Raw genomic sequence first — 13,303 nt, forward strand, 5'->3', positions numbered from 1 at the left:
ATCAACACTCCTCCTTGATCCATTTTTGCGATTCTCCATCGCATCTCAAACTTCGCTTGTTGCAGTGCTTTCTTTATTACTCCTCACTGACTACTCTCTCTTTGTGCAGACCTTGTGAGGATACAGAGTAGCTTTCATCGGCTTCCTTATTTTCTTTCTCCTTTAACCGCAAGTACTCCTTCTTGGCTTCACCGGCTTCCGGTGCTAATTGCTATATAGCATGATAAGAAACTGACTTAACACTATCTTCTTTAACTTCTGTTGCCCCTATGGCTGCGACTTTCCACCATGAAGCTCGGATTTCAGCAAAGCCTCTTTTTCTTTGTCTCAGTCTCCATACTCATGTGGTTAAACCTCTCATTCGTGATCTTCATTTCGTGCTTCCGTTGATTTAATTCCATCTGCAACAATTTGATGCCAGCAGCTTGGTCCTTCTTCTCATTGGGCTTCTTCCTTGAACTTTTCCGTGGATCCTTGCACCTCAGGAAGTAAGGTGGAGATGGTCTCTTTTCCTTAGGGAAACCTATCCTTTTCTCTTTTAGGTGTTCCTCTTCTCTCCCCGTATGACCTATTGGCGACGAGGTGGGCTTGAATTCCATAAACTTTTGCATTTTCTTGAACTCACTCTGGAACTTGTCGAGCTGTCTTTCTTTTGCCTTGACCTCCTTGTCCTTCTGCCTCAGCATTTGGTCCCTCTTTTTCAACCTCTCTTTCGGCTTCAGCTTCGCAACTTAGCTTCTTCATCATCTCTTGCATCACTTATAGTTCCTTCTCACAATTGTTTGTTGGCGTCATTGCTTGCTTCTTCGAGTTCTCCCTAGATTTGTTCTTCTTTGGGGGCATGACAAGGGGTGTCGAATCATCTGACTCAATTATATAAGTTGTTGCGATCTTTTCTTGTTCCTCTATTACTGCAGACGCTTGAAATCTCATTCTTCTTCACTTTTAGTCTTCTTTTTTAAGGAAGTTACGATATTTCCTTCTTGCTTGAGCCAACCGACTCAAGCAAAGTGACATACCTTGCTGCAGATGTAGCACCGTCTGCTATGCCTTATATTGCTCTCATCTTCATTGTCATCCTCATCACAATCTCAGTGAGCTCCCCCTAGCTGAGTGCTCCTCTCTTCTGGTCGCTTCTGCTAGTCTCTATGACCTCTCCTCTGTTTCCCATCTCCAATGCTAGCCCCATTTCTCCTATGACTCTCGAACGCTCATTTATTACTGAAGAAGGCACTTTCATCATCCTATACTGAAACCTTAAACTTCTGTCTGTCTAAAACCTCTTGATCGACCAAAATATTTTCCAGCTAGGTTAGAGTTGGATTATTAGCCCATCCACCGATGGCCGTAACAACACCATCATACTTCGATCGTAACTCATAAATGATAATTCTTCTCATCTTAATGTCACAGATGGCAAACTGAGAATCTAATTTTGAAATTTCTTCACAGAAGAGTTTAACTTTGGAGAAATATTGACTCATCATCATATCCTGTTGCGAGATCAACAATAGCTAGTTCTTTAGCAGTTGTAACTTGGCATCGTTCGTCTTCACAAACAGCGTTGCCAATGCGTCCAATGTCTCCTTTGGGGTTTTTGCGCTCTTAATATGCTATAGCAATTCATCTTTTACTGTATTGGTAAGAAACTAGAGAGCCTTACCCGTTTTGATGTTCCATTTTCTTAACTCATCCTTGTCCGTGGGTGGTGTGGTGTTGCTGCCGCCAACGATTTCCTACAATTGAACCAATGGGCTATAGTGTATGCACATACTCCAACTATTGTAATTAAAGTTGTTGAGCTTCTCGACACCGCTTGCTAAACTTGAGATATCTACCATCTTGACCTGGTTATAATGCCCAACCCTATACCAATTAAGCTCGGTCCAAGACCAACTAATCATAGTCCCTGACTATGTACTGACAGAATTCCGGCGTATTCCCATTCCTGACTGCCTGCTCACGCACAGTGGTCCCTGACCACACTCCTGATATCTGGGTCATGGTCCTTGATTGCCTTGCTCTAATACCACTTGTTGGATTGTGGAAGTGTGATGTTCTAGTGTGTATGAGTGTGTGGGACAAGACTTTGGCAAGGGATCAAGCGTAGGAGCAACAGAGGCAAGGAAGGGAAATTGTATTTAATAGTTCAAGTGTATTACAAGAATGGGATTGTTGGTCTCAAGTGTACATCTCCAGACTGTGCACTCTTCTCGGCTCTTACATAGCGGTAGTAGTCTTTTCCAAGTGGTTCAACGTGGACTCTTCTTTTATTACAAACTCTTAACTACTTCCTGAGTATTTTTAGCCACTCATCATACCTACTGCATGCAAGAGATACTACTAGATTTTTGTGGTATATTCTAGAAAATGGATAAATCAACAGGAGATGTCAGTGTGTTAGATGAGTTTTGTATCTGGGGTGTGAATTTCTTTGAAGTACATACGTATTTTGGTCCAATGGGATAAAATGTTACAGGATTCCAATGAGACGGTGGGGTCAACGGCCCAAATTTCAAACGCCGACATTGGAAGACCTTTTCACACGCTCTTTCATGAGTTAAGCTATTGAGCACCAGCCTGAATGATGTGGAAACATGTGAATTCCGTGGGACTGAAAATGTCGTCGTTGGTATCCTTGGGGAACAAGTCCAGCCGTGCAAATTGTATCAATGAAGGTCGCTAACTCTGCTTCGGGACCGAATGAAGACGCCGACACGGTTTAAACTGCGTTGCCTTGTTGTGCACATTTATTGTGGAGGAGAAGAAGTTAGCTAAGGGCATGTGAAAATGAGAATTATGCTCACCAATTCGTAGTCAAATTTTCCATCTTCGGAATGCATTCGCTACTACCAGAAGGAAAGCACGCGTCGCTGCCGACTGATTGCCAAACTTTATCGTCTGTTGACTGCTATGAGCGTTTTAGCTAATACTTTATCTCTGAATCTTGTTCCTTTTTCTTATCAGACTGATCAAATCGGTGCATTTGCGCAAGGTTTCATAGTGATTAGTATCTGGGCTTAATCCGTAAATTCTTACGAAATTGAATAAAGCTAAATTAGTGGAGGATGTTTGATTATCTTGATCCCTTATTTTGATTGCCCGTAGTTACTTTGAACGAGAAAGAAAGCATATGCCATTGTCGGTAATGAGGGTGCTGTTAAAAGCCCTTAAACTCTCAATTGTGCTCTCGATGAGCTCGGTAAATCTGGTTCGAAACCTTCATATCTTCTGCATACAACAAACGGAAATCATCTGTCTGATCCGATATCTTTCATCACACTAGATTAAGTGTACCATAGTAAGATATTGATACACACAGTACAAAGTAAACTTCCATTAACCTCCACGACACTTCAACCGGCTGAATCTGACCATCCAACCAAAATTACCCAAGAAGGTAGAACTGGTTACTGGTAGGAACCAAAAAGACGAAATCCCCAAGACATATTGTTGCTGACGCCGTGTCGTCGTTGTCCAAGCTCCAACTCCAAGTGTCCACTCTAGTCTGCAGTCAGAGCGAGAGTACCGAGTTGCTCGGTTATCGGAGTCCGCGTCGCAGCTGTAACTTCCTGCTCCTCTTCCTGTTCCTGTTCCTGTTCCGGTTGCCCCGTACAGTGATGTCGCCTTCCGCACCGGCCATGCGCATGGCGCCTACCTTTGTGCACGTGACCGTGACCATGGCAATGACCATGATGACCATGTTTGTAAAGTCCATGCCCATGGACTAAAAGACCCCTCATATGATGCCCGTGTCCATGTACATGTCCATGGCCGTGACCCAAATGGGCTAAAAGACCCATCAGATGATGCCCATGTCCATGACCATGACCCCCATGTCCAACAACACCCCTCAGATGATGCCCATGTCCACGAAACCCATGCCCTCCGAGACCATGCCCAAAGAGAAGTCCTCCTACGTGGGGACCATGCCCGCCATGAAGCCCATGTCCGCCCCCGTTACCCATCCCATGACGAAGATGTGGACCATGATGATGCCTTCCCTCGTGAGCCATTCTCATCTTCATCCTCTGTTTAGTATAACCCCCGACACTGCTGTTCCAGTCTCGACAGAGAAATAGTTGTCTGGATGATGAGAGACGATGGCAAGAGAGGCCCTTATTTATAGGGGTTCATCAGGCGGTGGTTCGAGTATAGCACTCTATAGATTTTGGCCATCTTTTCACACGTAATCCGTGTGAACGCTTGATGAAAACAAGGAACGATGGAAAAAGTCGTCAAGCGTTTGTCTTGGGGAGCAAGTTCACGCCCGAATGAATTAATGGAGGTCGGTGGCTCCGCGTTGGGATGTGGGAACAGAGATGAGGGATGTCGACACGTTCTGATTTGCGGCTCCACGTTTTGGGCTTGGTGGGCACGTTAGATGAGCAGATACTTTTGCTCCTTTGGGCCACAAAATGAAAAACCGATTGAATTGGAGACCTTGTGAATCTGATTTCTTTTCGTGCTTATTTTATTGACCATATGTTTGATTTTATTAGGTGTATTCTTCAATGCAGTTAAAATAATTATCAACTGGTTAGAACTTAGAGCTACAAAGCCTTATATACTTCCCCGAAAATAATAACAATAATAATAAAGCAATACATTTGTTTCTTGAAAACATTTTAAATGGAAACTACACAAAGCTAATCATCTTACCGATTTACTAGCTAAGTATTGCCGATTAATCATGTGGTCGATTCTTTGAATGTGTTATTATTGCTTGCATGAGAAATAAAAGGATGTAAGGATGTCATTTTGTGATCATTGAAAAGGCAAGGTAATTGGATATCAATTCTTGAAATGAAAGTTGATTTCATTGTTGATGCAAGGGTGATATGAATGTCATCAAGTGCATGGTTGTTATGAGATTAAATATGGAAAGTATTATAAAAAGTAAGATCCGTCGCTCGCATATTAGTGGCGACAATGCTCTGAAGTTGGGATGCGTGTTTCGGGATGTCTAGGAGTGGAGATGCTCTGGGAGCCGAGATAAAATGAAATGCCAATAACGAATATGATGTTTGTGCATGTGGTTATATTCACACATGTCTATTAACGAACTAAGTAGTGGTAATCACGCATCACAATATATTATGCCATATGCTTGTATTTAAGTGAAGGAACTTATGCAATGTTGTTAATGGTTTCCATTAACATATCACGATATGTAGATAGGACATTTGTTCATGCATTTGTCATACATGGTTATTTTGTATTACTGAACTCACGTTATTGTTGGTACTAAGTTGAGTGGTAAGATGATCTTCTACCTTAAACTTAGAGATTTCATTTACTGGATTTTGGCTCACTAGATCATACTCCACTGCCAATAACGAATATGATGTTTGTGCATGTGCGTATATTCACACATGTCTATTAACGAACTAAGTAGTGGTAATCACGCATCACAATATATTATGCCATATGCTTGTATTTAAGTGAAGGAACTTATGCAATGTTGTTAATGGTTTCCATTAACATATCACGATATGTAGATAGGACATTTGTTCATGCATTTGTCATACATGGTTATTTTGTATTACTGAACTCACGTTGTTGTTGGTACTAAGTTGAGTGGTAAGATGATCTTCTACCTTAAACTTAGAGATTTCATTTACTGGATTTTGGCTCACTAGATCATACTCCACTGCTGCGGTTTGAAATTCCTATGTGTTTTAAGTGTGAAATACCCGAATCGGCGGTAGTATACACTAAGTGTAGTTCCATTGTATAGGTCGACAGGAGAGTTTGTTGGACCTTTAAGAGGGTTCGATGGTCTCTTTGAACATGTCGACAAAGGAGACGAGATGATGTCGGAGGCCATCAACCGTTGAGTTGGATGGCGGTTTGGTTAATGTATAAGCTCACTTTTGGGTTAGTATGGGTGTAGAGATGCTAGTTGACCTGACCCTTCCCAGCACTACGTATTTTATTGTGTTTTGCTTAATGTTGTATAAAGATGATAACTAGTAGTATTAATATAAAGAAGCGTATGTATATTAATTAAACTCGTGCGATTTTTTTGTATGAGATGTGAAAATTTTGTTGTACTTCCGCATGCTAATAATGATGGAGGATATAATTAGAAAGAAAACATGTCGTGCATGATGGTATGAGGCATCACCATTCGTGGATGGTTTGTAGCCTTCCACCAACTCGAGCTTAGAAGATGGGATGTCCAAAGTATCTCGAAGGCACTCATTGTAGCCGAATTCACCAAACCCAAATCTTCCAAGTCCAAAGGAATGGGTGGAGAATGAATTGCCACCACGACAAAGACGATGTAGGTGAAGTTACCTGTGGTCGAAAAGATCGACAGGAAAAAATATGGGGAGAAGGTCCTTCCAAACTACCCGAATTGAAAGGTGGAACTGACCCTACGGTGACTCTCACAAGAAAGGGGAGAAGAAGCCACCACCATCCCCATGTTTCATTTACGATGGTCCCCATTGGACCTGAGATTGCCCCAAGAGGGGCAAGCTCACGGCATTACTCGACATAGAAGAGGAAGAACCCAAGCAAGAGAAGAGGGAAGTGCGACTCGGAACCGTAAAGTTTCTCAACTCCGTGAAGACTCAAGCACTACCCAAGAAGCCTCCGAAGACAAGTTTGCCATTTGTGGAAGTCACGGTTAGAAACACAAAACTCTATGCCTTGGTGGACACGGGTGCGTTAAACATGTTTTTGTCAAGCAAAGCAGTAAAGAGTTTGGGACTTCGAGTGGAACTAACGGAACATCGGTTCAAGGCGGTCAACTCAGATGATGTACCGGCCATTGGCATTTCTCGGAATGTGGAACTACACATCGATGATTGGAAAGGAAAATTCCCTATCGAGGTAAATCCGCTTGATGAATATGATCTTATATTGGATTTGGAAGCCTTTGATAATGCGAATACCAACATTGACATGAGTACCAAGTCAATTATTATCACCGAGCCCAAACGCCCATTGGTGGTACCGATGATCTTTGGGTTGACAGAGACCAAGAGCATCTCCACGATCCAACTTGTGGATGAAAGACTGAGAGTTGAGGAATTCGTTGCTAAGTTGAGAGCGCCGAGGGCGTCGCTCAATTGGGTTGAGAGAATGTCATGGTCCTGAGATTTTCAAGACTCGATATATTGAGAAATGATCCTACGGAACGGAATAAGTCTTGAACTAGTTCTTGAAATTGTATATTTGTATTTAAGATATTTAATGAGGTAGATGGTAGTCTTATAATAGGGTAGACGGTAATAAATAGGGTAAAAAGTAGTTGAGAAGAGTAGATCTCCACATGTATAAATATGAGTGCTCTTCTACTCATTGGTAACGTCCAACACTTAAGCAATAGAAATATATTCTCTCACATAGCTTCTTTCTCTAAACTCTTTCTCTTTCTACAATTCGGGTAAGTTAGTGAGCGATCAATATATCCTTGGGAAAAAAAGGCTTAGCTTAGGCGAACCAACAAACCAAAAGAAACCTAAGTTGCAACATGATTCCTGATCTCAAGGATCGGCCCATGACACTAGCCTCTTCGTTGGTGAGTCTGCGCCTAGTTTGGTTTGGTAGAAGGACTATTTGATCTGATCTACTTCATCAGTCATAAACATTTGATCTGATCAACTTCGTAAGCCATAAATAGCGTACTACCGCATTCTCTGCCTTTATATATGATTGAGACATCCTCCAAACCTGCAATTTGTTGGGCCAGGCCTTCTTTTCCATGAAGAACCCACAAGTGAATGATGAACTTTGCCAGTGATCAGGAGAGGATAGATTGGTTCAGCCAAACTTTATTCTGATTACTATGAACTTTTTAGCTGAATTTCATCTGTGAATCTTGTTCCTTTTTCTAATCAAACTGATCAAGTTGGTATACTTGCGCTAGATTCTACAGCAATTAGTTTCTGAGCTTAAGCCGTGAATTCTAACAAAATAAAAATAAAAAGGCTTAATTAGTGGAAGATGTTTTATTTTCTCTATCGCCAATATGGATTGTCGCAGTTACTTGAATGAGAAAGCATATGCCATCGCCGGCGATGGGTGCTGTTAAAGCCCTTATCTCTTAATTGGATATGGTCAATTTGTCAATGCATTCCAATGTTGCTCTCGATGAGTACAGTAATATATCATTTCTGGTTCAAAATCTTCAGAAACATATGGAATAAGCTAATCCGATGCCTCAATCGACCGATATCATCACACTAATTTGTAGTGTACCATTGCATAATATTGGTACACAAAGTCGAACAGTACAAAGAGATTTCCATTAACCTCGACAACACTTCAACTGCCGAATCTGATCATCCAGCGAAATCACCCAAAAAGATAAAAAACTGGTACTGGTTACTGGTAGAAACCAAAACACGAAATCCCCAGGACATGTTATTGCTGACGCGGCGTCGTTAGTGTCCGAGCCCCAATTCCAAGCGTCCTCTCTAGTCGGCAGTCAGAGCGAAAGTAACGAGTTGCTCTGTTATCGGGTCGGCGTGGCAGCCGCGACTTCCTGTTCCTGTTCCGGTTTCCCCGTACAGGTATGACGCCTCTCACTCCGGCCATGCGCATGGCGCCTCCCTTTGTGAACATGACCGTGACCATGGCGATGACCGTGATGACCATGTTTGAATAGTCCATGCCCATGGACTAAAAGACCCCTCAGATGATGCCCATGACTCCCATGTCCTAAAACACCCCTTAGATGAAGCCCATGTCCTCCGAGACATGCCCAAAGGTAAGTCCTACGTGGGGACAATGCCCGCGATGATGCCCATGTCCGCCTCCGTTACCCATCCCATGATGAAGATGTGGAACAAGATGATGCCTTCCCTCGTGAGCCATTCTCATCTTCATCCTCTGTTTAGTATATCCCCCTTCTCTGTTTCAGTCTCGATACAGGAATAGCCGTCTGGATGATGAGAGATGAGGGCAAGAGAGACCCTTATTTATAGGGGGTTAAAGAGGCGGTGGTTCGACTGTAGCACTCTATCGACTTTGGCCATCTTTCCACACGTCTCTTAGCTACTAAGTATTCAAGCAATCCGTGTGAACGCTTTATGAAAACATGGAACGATGGAAAAAGTCGTCATGTGTTTGTCTTGGGGAGCAAGTTCACGTCTGAATGAATTAATGGAGGTCGGTGCCTTTGCGTTGGGATGTGCGAACAGAGGTGGGGATATAGACACGTTCTGATTTGAGGCTGGGTTTCGGGCTTGGCGTCCATGTTAGATGAGCAGATACATCAATTAAATGAAAAGGCAGTGATCCGTCGTCATTCAAGGAACAAGGAAGAAAATCCGATATATCAATTAAAATCACATGTTGATTGATAACTTTCGCAATATAATGACCTTTTCATTTATTATTTCTTGTTGTTATATTATTTCCTTATGAAGAGTAACATTTGTAATATCTTTATATAATAAAAATCATCTTAACAATTATACGCTGAGATCAATAATCATATATATTTGTTCTTTTATGGTATCGTAGCAGATATTTGAAAGAAATCGATATTTAACCATGGCTTCCACCAATCTTAAGTATCCATACCCCTCGTGTGTCATTGAAACTGACACAAACAAACTATTTTTGTTGGAAAGCCCATTTGCTTGCACTAATTGAAAGTCAAGATCTGGTAAGATTTATTGATGGTGAGTACCAGATGTCAAGTCCAACGATAGTCACCTCATTTGATTCCGGAAAAGAAGCTAGAGTCTCAGAGGAAGTGACAAATCCATAGTTTTTATAGTGGAGAAGATCATATCGCCTCATATAGGGATGGATCATTTGGCTCAGTTCTTGCTCATGGAGTAGACTCAAAGACATCTGGTGAGGTATGGTTAACTTTACCAAGGTATATGAGGAACGTGAAATTTCAATTTTTCTACAAATCCAAAAACGTCATATAGATAATTTTTCATCTCTTCACGAGTATCTTGGTTCATTTCAAAAATATTTTAATGAGTTATCAGCTATCAAGATGTCTTCTTGAGGACAAAAAGAAAGGTCTGGTTTTGAATGGCCTTAGGTATCAATATGATTCTTTCACAACATCCATGTTGAAGCCTCCAGCACCGATATTCTCTGACCTCATTTCGCAACTGGAAACCTTTGAGAGTCGGCTCACAAATAAAAGTTCGCATGTAGTTCAATACAGGACGGCTCTCTTTGGTCAAAGAAGTAATTTTAAACGCAAGAAGGGAAAATAATTCCAACATTCCAACAACAATTATTTTTCTTCGCATTGAAGAGGGTTTTCTCACAATGGTCCAAGAATGAAAAATTCTCGGGCTGATTTTATGCATTCGTAGGGTCACAAACCACTATTCAATTAAAGCAAGAACAAGAAGCTTGTGAAAGGAACAGACAAAGTTGTTTCCTATCAAATATGTAACAAGTAGGAACATATTATTTTAGAATGCTTTAAATGGTTTAATCAATCTTTCCTCCCATCAGATGTGCCAAAGGCATTTGCTGCACTTAGTGTTGGAGATAGTTGGAATTCAGAATGGTTCACTACTACTGGAGCTTCAAATCACATGGCCGGAGATGAAGGTAACTGTTTCAACTTACAACCATATACGATTGAATGCAAGGACATGTATTGATAGGTGATCCACGGAGGTATGGCCACACGAGCAAAGGCATCTAACTGAAACTTGGATGAGCTTTGACACAGGATCAACTCACTTTTCCTTGCTCATTGGCCTTATTTTTTTTCCTTGACCGCCCACAACCCTCTATTTTTCTTTGTTCTAAGCATATAGTTAGTCATAGCTCTATATGGCCTCATAAGAAGAATACTTTCACACGAGCTGCTTTAAACAACTAGCCTTCGACAAACGGCCTTCATATGGCTTTGTGCTTCCATTCCTAGTGGTGCAATAATTTATCACGTCGTAGTGAAATCAGTTTGTAAATGCTCTGTAGTTCTCCACTTCTTGAAATGGTTCTGAAGATCTAATTAGAGGAAATAACCAAAGAAAGTTCGACTTCAGGTGGCTGAGATTCCCACAAATCACTTATTCAAAGGACCGGATTGGAAACGATAATGAGTTCTCCACTTTCAAATTGTATGAGCTAGTTCAATCGATTTCAATCCTTAGAGGAAAAATGACATAAACGGTCTCTGAACTTTAGCCCAACGTGCAATGTCATCCCTGAACTTTTAATTTGTTCAATATGGTCCTTGAACTTTAGTCCAATGTGCAATGTTGTCCTTAAACTTTTAATTTGTTTAATGTGGTTCCCAAACTTTTGGTACATGTTCAATCTAATCCCTACACATACGAAAACGTTCAATATTGTCCTTGAACTTGAATTGATGAAATGACTACATTGAATATTTTCATATAGTCTAAGGACTAAATTGAGCATAATATTTAGGACCACATTGAACAAATTAAAACTTGAGGGACCATATTGCAAATTGGACTAAAGTTTAGGGACCACATTAAATAAATTAAAAGTTCAGGGAAGACATTGCACGTTAAACTAAAGTTCAGGGACCATTTGTATAATTATTTCATCCTTAGAAAAGTAAAGCCTACGCATTGTGATGAGGAGTCATGTTAACAAAAAGTAGCCTAGAATAAGTTCATCCAAGAAAGGATGAGAGACCTTGCCTGATAGTACGGTATATTTATACACAAATCTTACAATCCTATGAAATACATTTAGTAGTACACTACGATATGTTCTAGTCATTCGTGCTCCAAACGAAATTCTTTTGGTTTTCATAAAAAGATGTGATTATCTTTAAGTTCTTATTATAGGAGGAAAACATGGCCCCAATCCTCTTCTGATTGAAATTGTCATTAGTTTTTTAATAATCAAAATTAGCTTAATTAAATCAATTATAATGTCATGGTGTTGTTATGGAAAAAATTTATAAGTATAAATTTCTTCCTCAAGTGTTATCAAGAAACAAATGCGTTGCTTTTCTTTGGGGGAGGTTGATAGTTGTTTTAACTGCATTGAAGTGTATGCCTAATAAAATCAAACATGTAGTTTAATAAAATAAGGACAAAAAGGAACCAGATTCACAGAGCAAGTCTCCAATTCAATCGTTTTCTTTCTGTGGCTCAAAGCAGAAACATTATCTTCTCATCCTACGTGCGCACCAAGCCAGAAGCGTGGAGCCGCGCATCAGAACGCGTCGACATCCACAACTCCGTTCAATGTCCCAAAGGGAGGGCCACCGACCTCCATTAATTCATTCACGCATGAACTTGCTCCCCAAGGCAACACTCGACGACATTTGCCGTCGTTCGTTGCTTGACAAAGTTTTCATAAGCGTTCACACGGATTGCTTGATACTTAATGGCTAAGAGGCGTGTGAAAAGATGGCCAAATTTGATAAGAGTGCTACCGTTGAACCACCGTCTCATGAACCCCCTATAAATAGGGGGCCTCTCTTCCTCTAATCATCATCCAGACAGCTGCTCCTGTGTCAAGACTGAAACAGAGTCGGGGGATATACTAAACAGAGGATGAAGATGAGAATGGCTGCTCACGAGGGAAGGCATCATCATGGTCCACGTCCTCATCATGGGATGGGTAACGGAGGTGGACATGGGCACCATGGCGGGCATGGTCCCCATGTAGGAGGGCTTATCTTTGGGCATGGTCTCAGAGGACATGGGGCTCATGGTCATGGACATGGACGTGGGCATCACCTGAGGGGTCTGTTAGGAGATGGGCATGGTCTCATAGGACATGGGGGTCATGGTCATGGACATGCGCATCAAGTGAGGGGTCGTTTAGGCCATGGGCACGGACTTTTCAAAGATGGTCATCATGGTCATCGCCATGGTCACGGCCACGGTGACAAAGGGAGGCGCCATGCGCATGGCCGGTGGGGGAGGCGTCATCACTATATGGGGCAACCGGAACAAGAACAGGAACAGGAACAGGAAGAGGTGGCTGCGATGCCCACTTCGATTACTGAGCAGCTCGGTACTCTCGCTCCCACAGCCGACTAGAGAGGACGCTTGGAGCTGGGGCTTGGACGATAAGGACGCCGTGTCAGCAATAATGTGTCTTGGGGATTTCGCGCTTTGGTTCCTCCCAGTAACCATTGCCGGTTTTATCATTTAGGGTGTAATTTCGTTGGATGATCAGATTCAGCGGTCGAAGTGTTGTGGAGGTTAATGGAAGTTTCTTTTTACTGTTTGTGTACCAACATGATACCACGGTACACTAAATATTACGTGATGATATCGGTCATCTGAGGTGCGGAACAGATGATTCGATATGTTTTATGCAGAAGATTTGAAGGTTCTGAATTAGAAATGATATGGTCTGAGCT

At 41.7% G+C, this 13,303-nt stretch overlaps 2 protein-coding genes across 2 annotated transcripts; one reads left to right on the forward strand and one right to left on the reverse strand.

Annotated features, from left to right (window-relative positions):
• Nucleotides 1–3,209: 3,209 nt before the first annotated feature.
• Nucleotides 3,210–4,105, reverse strand: LOC130137977 (uncharacterized). Its single transcript, XM_056310742.1, has one exon. The coding sequence runs from the start codon at nucleotides 4,026–4,028 to the stop codon at nucleotides 3,504–3,506; it is 525 nt and encodes a 174-aa protein (XP_056166717.1). The 5' UTR covers nucleotides 4,029–4,105; the 3' UTR covers nucleotides 3,210–3,503.
• An 8,263-nt stretch (nucleotides 4,106–12,368) lies between these two features.
• On the forward strand, nucleotides 12,369–13,303 carry LOC115686337 (uncharacterized). The gene has a single exon (XM_030611594.2). The coding sequence runs from the start codon at nucleotides 12,486–12,488 to the stop codon at nucleotides 12,975–12,977; it is 492 nt and encodes a 163-aa protein (XP_030467454.1). The 5' UTR covers nucleotides 12,369–12,485; the 3' UTR covers nucleotides 12,978–13,303.

This window comes from Syzygium oleosum, unplaced genomic scaffold, assembly GCF_021117445.2.
Source record: "Syzygium oleosum isolate NSW1041296 unplaced genomic scaffold, Sole_v2.1 Sole_v2.01, whole genome shotgun sequence".
Lineage (NCBI taxonomy): Eukaryota > Viridiplantae > Streptophyta > Magnoliopsida > Myrtales > Myrtaceae > Syzygium > Syzygium oleosum.

What these genes read in the sequence shown, in the direction of transcription:
- LOC130137977 (XM_056310742.1), bottom strand. Translation starts at nt 4,028, where the DNA reads ATGAAGATGAGAATGGCTCACGAGGGAAGGCATCATCATGGTCCACAT.
- LOC115686337 (XM_030611594.2), top strand. Translation starts at nt 12,486, where the DNA reads ATGAAGATGAGAATGGCTGCTCACGAGGGAAGGCATCATCATGGTCCA.